This window comes from Coloeus monedula (assembly GCF_965178545.1).
Source record: "Coloeus monedula genome assembly, chromosome: 1".
Taxonomy (NCBI): Eukaryota; Metazoa; Chordata; class Aves; order Passeriformes; family Corvidae; genus Coloeus; species Coloeus monedula.
In genome coordinates this window covers 1028577-1045063 of record NC_138781.1, presented here as the reverse complement: position 1 = coordinate 1045063, position 16487 = coordinate 1028577, and the positions used below count along the sequence as shown (strand labels likewise).

General features: G+C 51.6%; 1 protein-coding gene across 1 annotated transcript in view; it reads right to left on the bottom strand.

The window, feature by feature from the left end:
- The window catches only part of SETD2 (SET domain containing 2, histone lysine methyltransferase), a 52163-nt gene extending 37790 nt beyond the window's left edge, over positions 1–14373 (bottom strand). Inside the window, exons 1-2 of the mRNA XM_082302727.1 lie at positions 14211–14373; positions 3581–3596 (exon numbers count right to left, since the gene is read on the bottom strand). Coding sequence (XP_082158853.1) covers positions 3581–3596; positions 14211–14248 — 54 coding nt within the window. The 5' untranslated portion in view covers positions 14249–14373. The remainder of the gene's footprint in view (positions 1–3580; positions 3597–14210) is intronic.
- Positions 14374–16487: the final 2114 nt, after the last annotated feature.

Here is a 16487-nt window from a genome sequence, read left to right as displayed (position 1 = left end):
TAATTGATGACAGAACTCTGCTTTTCTTATGCTGCTTCTGTCGTCCCAGGCTACAAAATATCCTGAGTTTTAAGCTTTAAGTACATTCGTTTCCATGTGACTCCACCCGGATGCAGCCTTCCAGTACTGGAGAAGGGAAGGACACAGGGAGAGCTCCGAGCCCCTTGCAGGGCCTAAAGGGGCTCCAGGAGAGCTGCAGAGGGACTGGGGACAAGGCCTGGAGGGACAGGAGCCAGGGAATGGCTTCCCACTGCCAGAGGGCAGCGATGGATGGGAGATTGGGAATTGGGAATTGCTGGCTGGGAGGGTGGGGAGGGGCTGGGCTGGAATTGCCAGAGCAGCTGTGGCTGCCCCTGGATCCCTGGCAGTGCCCAAGGCCAGGCTGGACATTGGGGCTGGGAGCAGCCTGGGATGGTGGGAGGGTGTCCATGGCCACAGCAGGATGGACTGGAATGGAATGGAATGGGATAATCCTGAAGGTTCCTTCCCACCTAAACCAGTCTGGGATTCTGTGATTTGGTTCCAGCACAAATCAGACCAACAACAATTCCAGCAGGAATTTAAACCCGTGCTCTCCCACCTCCCTCCAACAGCCCTCTCCCAGTCATTACTAACTCCTGCAAGTTCCCAGGCTCAGGCCTAGAGCAGCATTAATTAATTAACAACTCCCCAAGAATTCCCATCAGGACCCATTGGTGTGTGATGACTCCGTCACCTCTGGATCAACCAACTGTTCCCTGCTCCACGTCCTTCCCACCAGGAGGTTCTGGCTGCCTCCTGCCCGGGAGCTCACTCAGCACCTTCCGAGCCCAAACCCAGGAGTTCTCAGAGCACAGAGCACCCTATATTCACCCATTTGGGCATTTCTCCCTCTATTTTAAATCTTAGAGCTCATATGTGCCCCAGGAATAAAATCCTGGAGAAGATAAAGCGGGAAAAGGGCTTTGCTCTCAACAGTCCCTACGTCCAAAATCCAAACTGCATCAGAATCATGGAATTCTGGAATGGTTTGGGGGGAAGGAACCCTCAGGATCATCCCATTCCACCCCCAGCCAGGAACAAGGACACCTTCCCCTATCCCAGGCTGCTCCAAACCAAATCCAGCCTGGCCTTGGACACTTCCAGGGATCCAGGGGCAGCCACAGCTGCTCTGGGAATTGGTGTAATCCCATTTTGTGTGTTAAGCCTAATTCCAGTGGAAAGAGTCGTATCCAAATTGTCCAGAGGCAGGTTTTGCTCCCATAGCTGTGCCATGAGCACATTTTTGGCAGGAGCAGCAGTTTCCTGCAGCCCCCTGTGAATTATTAAGGATTTTGTTATCCTTTAACTCATGGAAAGACCATGCAGCTGCCCAGGATCAAGGCACCCCAGTAAATGATTAAATGAGACATTGGTGCATTGGAAATTCAGGCTTTTTGCACCCTGGGACATCATGTATCCCAAAAAATCCTCATTTTCAACACATCAAGGGGTTCATTGTAAAAACCTTTCAATGGTCTGTTCGTGGCTCATCCTGGTGACCCAACCCAGCACCACTGTGGAGCTGCAGCAGCAAATTCCCTTCGCTGTGGGAAAACTGGGAGCAAAACCCAAAAGCATTTCCTTGAAATAGGTGGTTTTTATGAGGGGACATTTCAGGGGTGATTTCAAAGGAGTTTCATGGCTAAAAAGGCACCCAAACATTGAGTCTGGAACGAAAGGGCATCTCCAGCTCCAAAACGGGCTCCTCTCACCACTGCTCACAAGCACCTCCACAAGTCCTGCTGAAAATGCTACCCCTGTTTTCCAGAGAACCCACACATCAGAAGTGATCCTGGGATTAACCCACAAATTTATACCAATTAATTCAGGGAAGAATGAAGGACAAAATGAACACTACTGAGACCACCCTCCTGTAGGATACCAGGTCCAGCCTCCTGAAGAGTGAGGGAACAGCATTTTGGGGGATTCCTGGATCAGTGATTATCCCTACAACCAGAAATTCCCACACTTTTTTTACTCCAACCTGGGACAACAGAAGCGAGCAGGTTCCTCTCCAACCTTACCCTGAAGGATCTCCACAAATCTAAACCCAAATTCTTATCAGAGGCTGGATTCTTTAATCATATCAATTATAAATGATAAATGAATAAACATCAATTTTAAAATACAGGAAATTCAGGGAATCAGCATTTTGGAGTTTTCCTTCTCACTCCAGCTTTGGTGCCATCATTTTATGTGCCAAAACCGTGCCAATGTTTTGATTAAAATCCTCCTAATTTCAAGCACAACAGCTTTGAAATAATGGGAAGAAGGGGGTTTGGATAGATCCACCTTTTCCCAAATATGGGATCTGTGGGCAAAAAAGAGCTGCCACATTTCCATCACTCCCCTTCCCAGAGCCAGTTCAGCAGAGCTGACACATTCCAGGCTATTTCCCCCTCATGTGCTCACCCTTCCAGGGATTTTTTCCTTAAATAACAGCAATTTGAACAAAACACAGCTTCCGGAATTTCACACTCCACAGGTAACTTGGGAAATGTAATAGGTGGGAATGACTGGAAAAGCTCTCCGGGAGAAGAGGAATTCTCCTTCCTTTCACGTTTTACAGACAGGGAACATTCCCCAAAATGGAAAAACCAGCGCATCCAAAATGATTAACAGCCCTCATTCCGAAGGCAGGATATTAAATCTATCCCAGGCCTGCAAGTTTTCTCTTTCCCCAATAAATTCATTGAGTCACAGGCAGCAAAACTCATTATTTTTACAAATTAAGTCCTTAAATAATCCACACCAACCCACACCGAGCTGTGCCATCACATCCCGTGTGCTTATGGCACAAGTGGCACTGGAATTATTGCCCTTCCTCCCCAAATTCAGCAAGAATTATTATTGCCCTTCCTGCCCAAATTTAATGAGAATTATTGCCCCTCCTCCCCAAATTTAGCAAGAATTATTATTGCCCTTCCTTTCCCAATTTAATGAGAATTGTTGCCCTTCATTCCCAAATTTAATAAGAATTATTGCCCCTCCTCCCCAAATTTAGCAAGAATTATTATTGCCCTTCCTTCCCCAATTTAATGAGAATTGTTGCCCCTCATTCCCAAATTTAATAAGAATTATTGCCCCTCCTTCCCAAATTTAACGAGAATTATTGCCCCTCCTTCCCCAATTTAATGAGAATTGTTGCCCTCCTCCCCAAATTTAATGAGAATTATTGCCCCTCCTCTCCAAATTTAATGAGAATTATTGCCCCTCCTTCCCCAATTTAATGAGAATTATTGCCCTTCCTTCCCAAATCTAACGAGAATTATTGCCCCTCCTTCCCCAATTTAATAAGAATTATTATAGCCCTTCCTTACCCAATTTAATGAGAATTGTTGCCCCTCCTCCCCAAATTTAATGAGAATTATTGCCTTCCTTCCCAAATTTAATGAGAATTATTGCCCCTCCTCCCCAAATCTAACCAGAGGAATCCCAGAAAAGCACCCCTTTCCTTAATCCAGCCCCTCAGTTGCTCTGGATTCATGGAATGTCTCCGTCAAACCAAGCCAGCCGGGCTCACAGGACATCCAGAAACGCTGCAATCGTTTCCACTCACCTCATTTTCTTCTTCTCTATTGCAATCCAGCCAGGGAAACATGGAAAAAAGAACAGGAGAGAAGGTGTGAACACCAGGAAGGAACAAGAAATGTCCCACTGGACATCTGGGTGTGGAATGGGATGGACCTGGGACACGGAGGGAGGGAAACACCGATGGCACCTGGAGGCAAACCCGGCTCCGGAGGGGAGCACGGCACAGCTGGGAGGCTCCAAAATTCCCTGGAAAATCCCACACGGATTGGGACAGAGCAAACCTTTTTGGAGAGAACTGCTGGCTTGGTGCTGTCTCCAGTTATTCCAACAGGCTGCAGGAATAAAACCCTCAGGAAGGGGATGGAAGAAGGTGGATTTGGGGTTCTTTCCATCTCAATGTTTTCCTGAATAACTGAAAGTTTCGGCCTCTCACTGACAGAAATTAAAGATATTAATGAAGGTCTGACTGCTGTGCCTCTGCCCTGGCTATTTGCATAATTAATCACTATTCTGGCAGCTTAATCATGAACTCATTAGGACCATTCTCCATGCTGAGCCAAAGGGAAAGCCCCACTTTCCATTCTTCCCAAGTTCTCCGCTCCGATCCCACAGCAAAGTTGTTTCTCCTCAAGGAAGGGGAAGGAACAAGAACACAACCCCCTCTCCTTCCTTTGCTCGGTTCCTTGGAGAGTGTCAGGGAATTTCTCGGCCCTCCCAACACACCTCAGCTAAGACATCAAAAGTTCACCCATCTCTCTGTCATGGATCTGCCAGAGATCCCAAAATCCCCTTCAGAGCTGGAATTTTCCTCCTTTTTATCAGCTTTTAAACCATAATTCAGCACCGCTGTGGTGACACAGCCAAAGATTTCCCACAGAAAAGGTTCCCAGATTCCCCTTCAAGCATCAGCTCAATGAGAAATATCCCAATTCTGGAAGAAAAAGCCAAAATTTTCCATTTTGGAGCAACCCGGGCGCGATGACGGCACAAGAACCACCCATGTCCCCATTGAAACCATCACAGACTGGGAAGTGGGAGCAAAAGGAAGTGCTGGGGAGAACTATCCCCACAGGAATATTCTCCTGCCTCTCCAAAGGCTCCCATCCAACTGATGCAGCTTATTAAAAGACTATAAATTATTCCCAGAGCAGCACGAACGGCGTTTGATTCCATCAAGGAAACCTGAGCCGGGAGTTCCGGCCTGCGGAGCACACGAGGGCACAGACGGGATTTAATGGGGTCAAGCAGGCCAGGAATTCCAAATCCCACAGATTCAGGAGCTCTCCAAGAGCAGCACTTAGACTGGAATCAAGGCCTGAAAGGAGCTTTCAATTTTAGGGTCACCAAAAGAGGAGTCTGGGACTTTCAGGAAGCATCGCGCGGTTTGGGGGTTGGGGTTTGAGGTTTGGTGGAGTCAACTCTCAGCAAAACCCCTGGATTTGATGACTGAAGGGCCTTTCCCAAGCTCAGTGATTCCAGGAAGATTTTCCAGACCTCCACAGGCAGCTGCAGCAGGGAATTACAACCACCAGGTGGAAGCTGAGGGTTCTAAAGCAAAAATAACTCACTTTATACACAAAAATCCACCTTTAATCAGCTGTGCATGGGGAGAGAGGTAATTCAATTCCGTGTTTATCATTAACAACGGGAATAATTAATGTCAGGGAGAAAAGAGAGTCGAGATCCTTCAACTCCCAGAAAAATCCTGCAGGAAAAAGAGAGGGAACAGATGATCCCCATCCCTGGCAGTGTCCAAGGACGGGGCTTGGAGAAACCTGGGATAGTGGAAGGTGTCCCTGGGTGGCACTGGATGATCCCATTCCAACCCAAACCATTTGGGATTCTGGGATTCCATGCATTAGAATGTGTTGACTCTCCTAAAAGTAAGGTTATAGATCCCATTTTCCTTCCCAGCCTCTTCTCCCCCCCAAAAAAAATCCACAGAAATAGAATTCCAAACTTAGGGAACGCGCTGCCATTCCCTCAGGAACCTTGTGCCAAATTCCTCCCACGCTGGGATGAAGTTACATAAAATCCCCCTGTTCCAAGCTCAGGATCCATCCCAAGACACAACCATGGGGTTTTCCAGAGCTCTTCCAGCTCCACAGGTTTGGAGCAATTCCCTCAGCTGCACCTTGGTGCCTGCAGGCACCAGAAATAAAAGCAGGATGAAAATGACCATGGAATTCCTGCACTTTGTGGCTCCTTTCCAGGAAAACCAGGAGAGAAGAGTTGGTAAAATCCAAACTAAGGCTCAAAATAAAACTGAACACCCTGAGAAGTGGTGAATACATGCAAAAGAGAACCTAAAAATCCACAAAATCAACCAAATAACAAAAAAAGTAACCCCAGCACCAGGAAACTTCACCACCTTTGATCCGTTTCCAGCAGCTTGGTGTGTTAATTTTGTTAAAAAACAAAAATTAAACTCCAATTAAACTCCAGGAAAAGCTTTTGTAAGGCTGAAGAACAACATTTATATAAAAATTCTTTATATAGGGGCCACATTTCTACCGAAATTCCTTATATGGAGCCGCATTTTGACCAAAATTCTTTACATTTAAACTTTATCAGCTCCTCTCCTCATGGAAACATCCCAATTTCGTCATGAGAATGCTGATAAAAAATAAAATTGGATTTTAATTCCGGGGTTCGGCAGCTCCAGCATTTCTTGGTGCTTCAAGAGCTTGAGCTGAAGGAGATTTTTCTCTTTCTTAAGTGCAACCCACACAATAATTGGAATTTTATCCCAGTTTTCGGTTTTCCTTATGCAAAAGGAGCTAAAAAATGCCCTCAGGCTTCTGAAGTCTAAAAGACAAAACTTCAGGAGCCTCATCTCCCCTAAATCCTGGGGTTTTTTTATTTTCTTCCCTTTAAAAGAGGAAAATCTGGAAGCCTGGAGCTTTTCTTATCTGAACATCAGCAGCCTAACAGCCCTGGGAGCTGAAAAGGCCCATTCCCAGCAGGAATTCAGCTCAGGAATTCCACAGGGATCCATCTGAAAGCCACCTTGCTGTCCGAAGAAAGGGAAGCAAATGCAAAAGCTCAGCGCTTAAATCCCAACTTCCAGCTCAGGAAATTGGGATTTAACCTGTTTTGTTTAGCCTCAAGTATCCTGGATGCAGCTGGAGCTCCAAGGATCATCACCCTCATCCACAGCAGGGCTAAGGAAACCGGGAAGCAGCAAAACAAACCAAGCCCTCAGGTGGAAATTTGGAATTCCAACAGGATCCTGGAGCCCAAAAGGAATTATCCAGGCAGGCTTTACCATTTGTCCCAGATGCTGATGCAGAGCTGCACCCATGGGCTTCTGGTGCTGGGGATGCAATTCCCTGGATGCTGGGGAGGAAATTCCCTCTCTGCTGCTCTCATTCACAGAATCCCAGAATTCCAGCACGGAAAGGGCCTTAAAGCTCATCCCATTCCAGCCCCTGCCATGAGCACCTTCTCCTATCCCAGGCTGTCCCCAGCCCTGTCCAGCCTGGCCTTGGACACTGCCAGGGATGGCACAGCCAGTTCCAGTGGGAAAACTGCTCCAGTGCCTCACCCTCCCCACAGCCAGCAATCCCTTCCACACATCTATCCCGAATTCCCCCTCCATTCCCACCCTCCAAACAGAAGGATTTGCTGAAGTGTCGTTGCTCCTCTGTTTATGAATCCCTCATGTGGGATAAAAAGCAAGGACAGAAGAGCAGCTGTCCTTGCATTTAATGGAATATGGATGGAATATTGGGAGGAAGTGCTGGGAAGCCTTTTGTGCAGAGCACTGGGATTTAGCATTCCAACGTGTCCCTGCTCCCAAAAACACCACACTGCCAGCAGAAAATGGACAAGCAGGAAAAGAGCTGGGAAGGGAACAGGCAATCCATGGAGAGTGGAAAGGCAAAAGCACTGACGTGAGGAGGAAAAATCCCCGGAAAAAAAACTGATTTAACCAGGAGGTGGAATCTAAGCCGAGCTGCCTGGAAAATGAGGTCAAGGTACCTGTACCTGCAGCACATCCCCAAATCCAGCTCTCCCGCTTCCCAAAATCCCCATTTCCTGGCTTGGACATTTCCACCGAGGGTTTGGAGCTGGACGTTTGGAGCAAGGGAAGTGACAGCATTTCTCCTGTGCTGGAATAGGAAAGAACAGGGAGGACTGGATATTCCAGGGAAAGAAGGAGCTGAACATACTGAAAACCAGGATTTATCCTTTCATTTATAAAAATGAGGAGGAGCTGCGTGACTTCATTTCTTCATTATTCCATAATTTCTGTGTTATAATTCCAGCATTTTAGAGAAGTCAAGATCTGCTCCAGGAAAAAGATCCAGTTAAGAAAAAAATACCCACTTTCTGTGCTCCTTCCCCCAGCTGCCTGAGAATTCCCAAACTCCCCCCAAATCCTGCTTTTCCATTTCTGCTCGGGGCACACCTAAGGAAGAAATTCCATTTGAAATCCTGCCAGGGATCAGGAAAAGCAAAGCTGCTCCCAGGGAAGCCAGGAAAGGGATTCACCTGGCACAGGGAGGGAGAGGTTCCATGAGGATGGAAGGGTGAGGGTGAGGATGGGGGGGGAAGCAGAATGGGACCCAAAGTAGAGGCACAGATCCTACTGGAATTCAAAGCACAGCTCTTGGAAAACGTCCCCCTGAGTCTCTGGAAGCAGGGAAGGAGATTCCAGGAGCAGCTTCCAGAGTCAGCACCTTCCTCCCACCAATCACATGGCCATGGGATCCGGGTAAAGCCTGCCTCAAACCCCTCCTCTGCCACGAGCAGCCTTCCAAGGAAAAATCTCACCGGGAAAAGGGAACTGCAACTGCATTTTCCCAACCTGATGCACTTCAATCCCAAAATCTTGGGGCACATCCCTGAGCCCATCCAGGATGCAGAGGGAAGGGTGAGGCTGCATCCACCACACCAAGGCAGTTTAGCAGCTCCAGGAGGGTTTCCCATGGATCTGTCCCTGTGGAACACCACGGGAGGGATGGATGGGTGGGAACTGCACTGAACCCCCAAAGCCACAGTAAATCCAAAATTCCGTGGACATTTAGGAGCATTCCTGGGATCAGAGCAGCCAAGGGCATCATTTCACTCTGGATTTTCCCCCCTCATTAACAATTCCTAATTCAAATCACAACAAGGTTAGGCCAGGCTTAAAGCTCAGGCTCAGTTCCACCACTGAAACATTTCCCCTGCCAGCACAAAGCCACTTCCAGGACTGAAAATGTTGGAATTAGTGGGAATAATGGGGGGAAAAAAAAGCAAACAATTTTTATCATTTTGCTCAAAACCCAAAATTATCTGTGCCCAGAGGAAGCTCCTCTGTTTAAGTTGTTTTTTTTAAGTTGCTCTTTGTAAATTCCTCGATTTAAGTTAAAATAGGTTTGAGCAGGAAAAGGATTTCAGGAGGAAGTCCTGGAACCTGGAAACCTGAGGGATTTTAAAACAATGAAAAGAATAATCAGAAAAATCCCAGTTTACTTACAATTGTTGCTACCAGGGACCGGCACAGGGATTCATTCCCAGGGATGAGGATTCATTCCCAGCACCTGGACACGCAGAGGTGCTGAGGCTCCACCTGAGCTCAGCAAAGAATTTGGGACTTGTGCTAAAAATCGGGGAAAAATCTCCTCGGAGCAGCAAAGCAACGCCCCTCCCTCGGAGGGGGAGGATTTGGGAATGGCCCCCAGGATCCAGCGCTTCTCCCACCCCGCTGCCTTCCCGGGAAAACCAGGGATTTCCAGCCCTCCATCCCCTCCCTGACCTATCAGGTATCGCCATCCCGGGGGATTTTCCTTGAATGGGGCAGCAAATTCCAAGCGGGAGCTTAAGGAGCCTGAATGACATCACCCCCCCCCAGGCACTGCACGGCACCTTTGTCTCCCAAAATGCCTGGAAAACAAGGAATTCTCTCTGCTCCAGGGCTCTTGTCCTGCTGGGACACAGCTGGATGTGGCACCCATTCCCAATGTCCCCAAAAACAGAAGCCATCCTGCCCCCTCCATCCCAAGATTCACACTGAGGCAAAACCTTGGAATTTTAGTGTCACCACCTCCTAATACACACACGTGTGCCACCAAATATTCCCAAAATTCACCACAGCAAAGCCCCAGATAGCCCATTCTTAGTCCAAACTCATCCCAGATTTAAAAACAAGGCACTTCCCAATCACGAGGTGACCCTAAAACCACATTCCAAAGGGCAGCAACTGCAACCTGCATCCCAAAAAACAGAAAGTAAAACGTTGCAAGGCCCTGGCCGGGCTCAGAGTCACGACTTTGATATAAATAAATCTAAATAAATAACAATAAATAAAAATAAATATAAAGAAACGTAAATTCTCCAAGGACTGATTTCTTACCTAATTATAGCTGAAGTTTAATGTCCTGGGATTTTGCCCAGTGGGAGCAGGGACACCTTGGGAATTGCTCCTCATTCCACAGAAGAGAATAAATCCTTTCCATGCTCCTTTACACCCCAAATTTGCCAGAGAATTCCAAACTGGGAATGGGTTGTGCAGGTGAACACCAAGCACCAGGCTCCCGAGTTTTCCCTGTTGGATTTCCACGCTGCAAAAAGCTGGGAATTATAATTACAAAATGCACAAGGATTTTCTGCTGCCTGGGAATGACACACTTTGGATTTCCAGCTGGAAAACTTCCGCTGGTGCTCTTCCAACAGGAAGGAAATACTGGTACTACAAAGATGCTGGGGAAGCTGTATAATCTTGGAGCGACACAGAAGGAATCCACTGGGAATTGGAGCTCCAGCTCCTTCCCGATCCAGCCTGACGCCTCCTCCTCACATCAGTATTTTGGGATCAAGTTTTGACTCCTGGCTCATTTTCTCCTGAATTTTAGGTCCAGTTCCACATCATTCCCGGGGATTGCAGCCTCTGGGGTGGATCCCAAAAAGCTGAAGCTCACAGGAGAGGTGCAGCTGCAGGGATGGAGCATTTTTAGGGAGGTTTACCCCCCAAAAAATAGGAAAAGTCAGGAAAAAAAACCAAGGAAAAGGAAAATAACCTGTTCTACCAACATCCATCACCCAGAGCCACACTTGGGCTTCCTCAAGACTTCTCCTTGAGGAGTCCTAAAATCCTGGAAGGAAAAATGCCCATTAAAAATAGGTGTTTATAAATCTTCCCTTCTATATATCCAAACAAATCCTATCTGAAATTCCATCAGCCCATCTGGGAACAGGCTGCCCCGAGGAGCTCCAGCTGCCCAATTCCTGGAAATGCCCCAGGCCAGGATCCCAAATTCCCCATTCCGGCTCCCAAAGCCAAACACATAAAGTGAATTTTCCCTAAATAATCCAACTTTCCAGACACATTAAAGCTGAAACACGGAGCTGGAAACCCCATGGATACACTCAGGCAGTGAGAGCCAAGTTCCTCCCTCTCCCCTCTCCATCCCACAGCCCGTGGGACCACCATTAATCACCTTAATAAAGGGGAGGAGCATTCCAAGGGAAATGCAGGTGGAAAACTCAGCCTCGCTCTCCCCTCAGCATCTCCCAGGTGGATTGGAACAGGCTCCAGGGTGTAAATTTGGGTGTTTAACCACAGCACAGCTGCCAGGAGCTTGTGCCCAGGGAAGGGCAGAAAATAGAATCCAGATTCCCAGAAAAAACCAGCAAGTCCCAAAGTGACACCGCCAGGGAACAGCCTGGGAGACTCTGCAGCTCCAATGAACGTCCAAAAAAATCCTGGGGAACAGCCACAGCCAGAACCTGGAGTTCCAGACTGGCTGAATCCCTGTCGGGTCACGTTAACAAAACCAACGGAATGTTCCACGCTCTGATCCTAAATCCCAACCCTCCCACCCACCCACGGACACGCCAAGCCCCACTGGCATCACCGGCAAGGCTGGAAAAGCATCCTGCCCCCAAATGGAGCTGAATTCCCGGTGGGGACGTCTCCAGAAGCAGATGGATAAATGCAGCTTCCATTAGCACAGAAGGACACGAGGGAAATAAATCCTTGGAGCCTCGACTCCATCCCACCACGGAGGTGTCACCGGTCCAAGAGGTTCCTGCACCCTCGGGACGGGGACGATCGTGGAATCTTCTCCCAGGAAACAACAGCACCAAGAGATGAAGTGGCTCCTGCTCATGGCAGGATACAAACACCCATCAATATCCATCAGGAACAGCTTGTCTGGAGAAACCGTGGCTGCCCCTGGATCCCTGGCAGTGCCCAAGGCCAGGCTGGACACTGGGGCTGGGAGCAGCCTGGGACAGTGGGAGGTGTCTCTGCCAGGGCAGGGGTGGCACTGGATGGGCTTTGAGGTCCCTTCCAACCCAAACGAGTCTGGGATTCTAAGCAGGTCCAGGCCGGCGCCGGGCAGCTCCGTGGAGAGGCTCCATGTGGAATGTGGTGGCAGCTCCGAGCTCAGGGAATTGGGTTGGCCCAAATTTAAGCATCCAAAGAGTCAAGGAGACCTGGTTCTGCTGGATACTGAAGTTCCCAGGAATCCGAGCTCTGGCTGTGAGCAGACACAGAGAGCGACCAACGAGGTAAAAGCGAGCCAGAGGTTCTTTCCCACAGGGAAACTCCAGTAAAAGCCATCGGCACGGACGAGTCGTCGTTCAGCTCCCAGCTCAGCATCCACCTTCTCCGGCCAGCACGGAGCTCCAGCTCAGCAGCATCCCTGGAAGTGTCCAAGGCCAGGCTGGCCAGGGCTTGGAGCAACCTGGGATGGTGGAAGGGGATCCCTGCCCATGGCAGGGGTGGAATGGGATAATCTTAAGGCCCCTTCCCACCCAAACCATCCTGTGAATAATTCCCAGGAAAAGTAAGGCTGAGCTTGATGATTTACCAGCCTCTGATCAGCCCTCTCCAAGCAGCACAATCCCAACGCTCCGAGCTACAAAAGCAACTCATCCCAAAAGAGAAGCCCGCGCATCCCTGCTCATCCCACCCCGCGGCGGGTACGGAGCAGGGGAAGCCACCAACACCCCACAGCCAGCACGGCTTGGTTTGAATTCCCGTCATCCCAAACAGCCAGCAGATCCTCAGACACTTCCAACAACCTTCAGCCAATTTTCCCAGACAATCCTTCTCTCCAGGTAGAAGTTCCGTGCTGGGAAAAGCACATCCAAATTAAGGCACGCCGTTAACGAACGCGACTGGGGCACGGAGGGAATGCCGGGATTCCGGGTGGGGACGGGGGAACAACAATCCTAAAAACACCAGGACACCTCCTGAAAACTTTATGAGTCCCAACACGCCCCAAGGAAACCCCAAAATCAGGCCAATTAATCCGTAATTCCATTAAAAAGTCATTAGAGGAGCCGCTCCGGCTCCTTTCAGCAGCCCGGGTTGGCGCCACTGGACACTTTTAGACAACAAACGGTGACGTGGGACAACCCCGACACTTTCGGCCACCAAATTCCAAGTGCCAGCCCAACCCTGGGCACCAAGATCCCTCCACACGCTCCAAACTAAGGAGGCAAAACACCTAAATTAGCCTAAAAGTTTTGGGATGAACAGGAGAGTGGTTTGGACCCAGAGGAGCTCTCGGGAAGGGACTGTCCCACCAGGGTTAAGCTGAAGTAAACCAGGATTTACTCCAGGCTCTCCCATCCCGGGAGCCACATCTGGCAAAACACAACCTGGGTTCCAAATGAAATCCTCCGTTCCCTACTAATTTTAGACGGCTCAGCCACCGGCACCGTTTCAGCTGCGACAAGGGGAAGCTGTTCCTCAGCTGCTCCAGGTGGGCACAGACAGAACTCGCTCAAAAAAGGTTTGCTCTGTTGTCCCTGCTCAAAAAAACCACCATTTTTAGCTTTGCCTCCAATCTGGCCGTCGCTCAAGGGGTGCTCCATGCCAGATGTCTGCTCCTTCCACCCCAGAGCCGGCAAAGTTTATGGAGCCCCATAATCCTTCACCAAGAAAGTCTAAAATTGTAAAAATAGCGTTGAGAAGCAGGGGGAAAGGGGTGGGGGGGGAGAAACCCAGCAGGGACGGAGTGACTTCTCAGAGAGGCGATAAAGCCGGAGGCCCTGGTGGAATGAGGGGGGTGGGTTGGTGAAATTCCCCATCCAGAGGAGAACCAGAGTTCCCGGCCATTAGGCTGCTCCCCCTTCCCTGGCTCCTTCCTCCTGGCAGAAAATGGGGTCAGGGCAGGGGCCGGCCGGGGGGAGAGAATTCCAGGGGTAAAAGCAAGACGGGGTTCGGTAACTAGACAAAATAACATTAATAATAATAATAATAAAGAAGGTACTGAAAAATGGCCCCGCGGGGAGGCCGGGACACGTCCGCACGCTCCGCCCGGCTCCCCCCGCGCACCCCCGGGCAGGGACGGGACAGGGACAGGGAAAGGGACACGGGCAGGGACAGGGGGGACACGGCCCCCGAGCCGACCCGCCACCCCCGGCGCGGCCGCTCCCGCCGCTCCCGCCGCCTGCTCTCCGCCCTGCCCGCGCTCCCTGCCCGCCCTCCCCGCGCCCGCCCCGGCCGCGGCCATCACGCAAGGCCGGGGATGCGCGGCCTACCTCGGGCCGGCGGGAGGACGGAGGGATGGGGAAGGGCGGCGGGACAGGGAAAGGGAAGGGGCAAAGGAACGGGAATGGGAAGGGGAACGGGAAGGGGAAGGGGCAGCGGCCCGGCTGCCGGCGGTCGCGCGGTGCCGGCGGGCCCGAGGCCGCGGAGGGCCCGCGCTTACTCCGGCGTGGGGTGCTCCGGGTCGTAGAAATCCCCCATGGTGGGTGGGCGGGCGCGGGGCTCCGCAAGTGCCCCCTGGCCGGGGAGGCCCCGGTCGCCCCGTCGGGGCTCCTCACATGGTCCGGCGGGGCCCCCCCGCCACCCGCGCCCAGCCCGGCCCGGCCCCGCCGCGATCCGCCCCGGCCGCCGGCTCCTCCTCCCGCGGCACCGCGCAGCACCGGGATCCCTCCGGGAGCGGCCGCCGGGCCCCGGGACGCGCCGGCATCGGGCCCGGGACGTCGCCGCGATCAGCCGCGGCCCCGCCGGGATTTTTCTCGGCGCACAGCGGGATCGCCCCCGGGATCGCCGAGGCCACAGCGGGCACCGGCACCACGCCAGGATCGGCCGCGGTGCCACCGGGATCCCACCGGGATCAGCCGCAGCACCACCGGGATTTTCTTGGGACCATATTGGGATCATTCCAGGGATCGCCGGGGGCACGCCAGAATCAGCCTGGGTGTCACTGGGATCCCACCGGGATCCAGGAAGGGGTCAGCGGGGCACACTGGGACTGCCGGGATCTGCTTCAGGTCAGCCACTGCACCACCAGGATCTCCTCAGGATCACGCCTGGGTCACTCCCAGGATCACCAGGATCAGCTACGGGATCACTGAAATCTCCCCAGGATCACCAGGGCCGCACCAGGTTCAGCCACACTGTTCCCGGGATCTCAGTGGGATTCCCTTGGGGCCGTACTAGGACTGGCCACAGGATCTCCTTGGGATCACCCCTGGGATCCTGAGGATCTCGCCAGGATCCGATAGGAGATCACTGGGGCCACACCTGGATGAGCTGCAGGACTGCCAGGATCACCAGGGCTACACCTGGATCACTCATGGGACAGGCAGGATCTTACCGGGATCTCCTCAGCATCACACTGGGATCACCCCCAGGATCACTGAGATCTCCCCGGGACCACACCAGGATCTCACTGGTGTCACACTTGGAATCACCAGCACCCCTGGATCACCCATGGCTCACCATCCTGGGATCAGCTGCTTCCCTGCATCTCCCATGCCCTGGAGCACCAGTGCCCCGGGGTCACCCACAGCCCAGTGTCAACACCCCTGGCATCACCCCTGGCATCACTGGCACTCCCAGACACTGGCACCACATTTACAGCTTCCAATATTGAGATTTCTGGGATTTTCCCAGATTCGGGTGTGGGCAGGAGGGACCCACAGGGATGGGGTGGGAAGCAGAGGAGGGGTGGGTGAAGGACAAAGGAAGGCTCCGTTCCAGTCGTGTGGAAGCGTTTTCTTGGGAAGTCCAGCCTGCCTTGAATTCCCAGCAGCTCTGTGAGCCTCTGGAATTGGGTCATTAGAAGGAAAAGGTGATTTCTGGGATGTTCTCCAGTGCCCTTCCAGGGGGCAGGTGCTGTTGTGGGGACAGAAGGAAGCTCCAGTGAATTAAAGCAAACGGAACCGTGGATTCCTTAATTCTCCCACTTTCCGTGTACATGGGGGCAGCAGGTGGAAAATCTGGGATGCTTGGATTAGGGATGCTCCCACCATGGCTGGTGCTGGTTCTGGCAGTGGGATGTTCCTGGCAGCTGCGGGGGGTTGACTTTGGGGCTTTCAGCATTCTTCTTCCAGCCTCCCAAATAATTTTGAGGGAGCTGGAGGGGCTCATCCTGGAGAAAAGGAAGCTCAGGAGGCACTTTCTGGCTCTTGGGAATTCCTTGGAAGAAGGTCGGAGCCAGGAGGGCTCGGGCTCTGCTCCCAGGTGACAGGACAAGAGGAAACGGCCTCAAAGGGAGGCTCAGGTTGGATATTGGGAACATTCCTTCCCCAGAAGGGCTGTCTGGCCCTGGCACAGCTGCCCAGGGCAGGGGTGGAGGCCCCATTGCTGGAGGGATTTCCCAGCCCTGTGGATGTGGCACTTGGGGACATGGGGCAGGGGTGGCCTTGGCAGTGCTGGGGGAATGGTTGGACTCAATCTTGGAGGTTTTTTCCAACCAAAACCATTCTATGATTACCCAGAAATGAATCTTTGTTCCGTTCCCTTCTCCAGGCAGATCCAACAGGCCAAGCCATGACTTGGTTGCTCCAGAGGGAACAAGCCCAGGAATCCTGTGGCTCCAGCACCAGGAAAGAGGGAATCAGAAGCAGCCTGGGTTGTCCACAGCAACCTCTCTGCCATGACCCTGCCTTTTCCAGAGGCTCAGGAAAACAAGTGGTGCTGTTGGAGCTGCCTGGCCCGTGTCCTGTCCAAACAGCGGGATCGATGCCCAGGGACT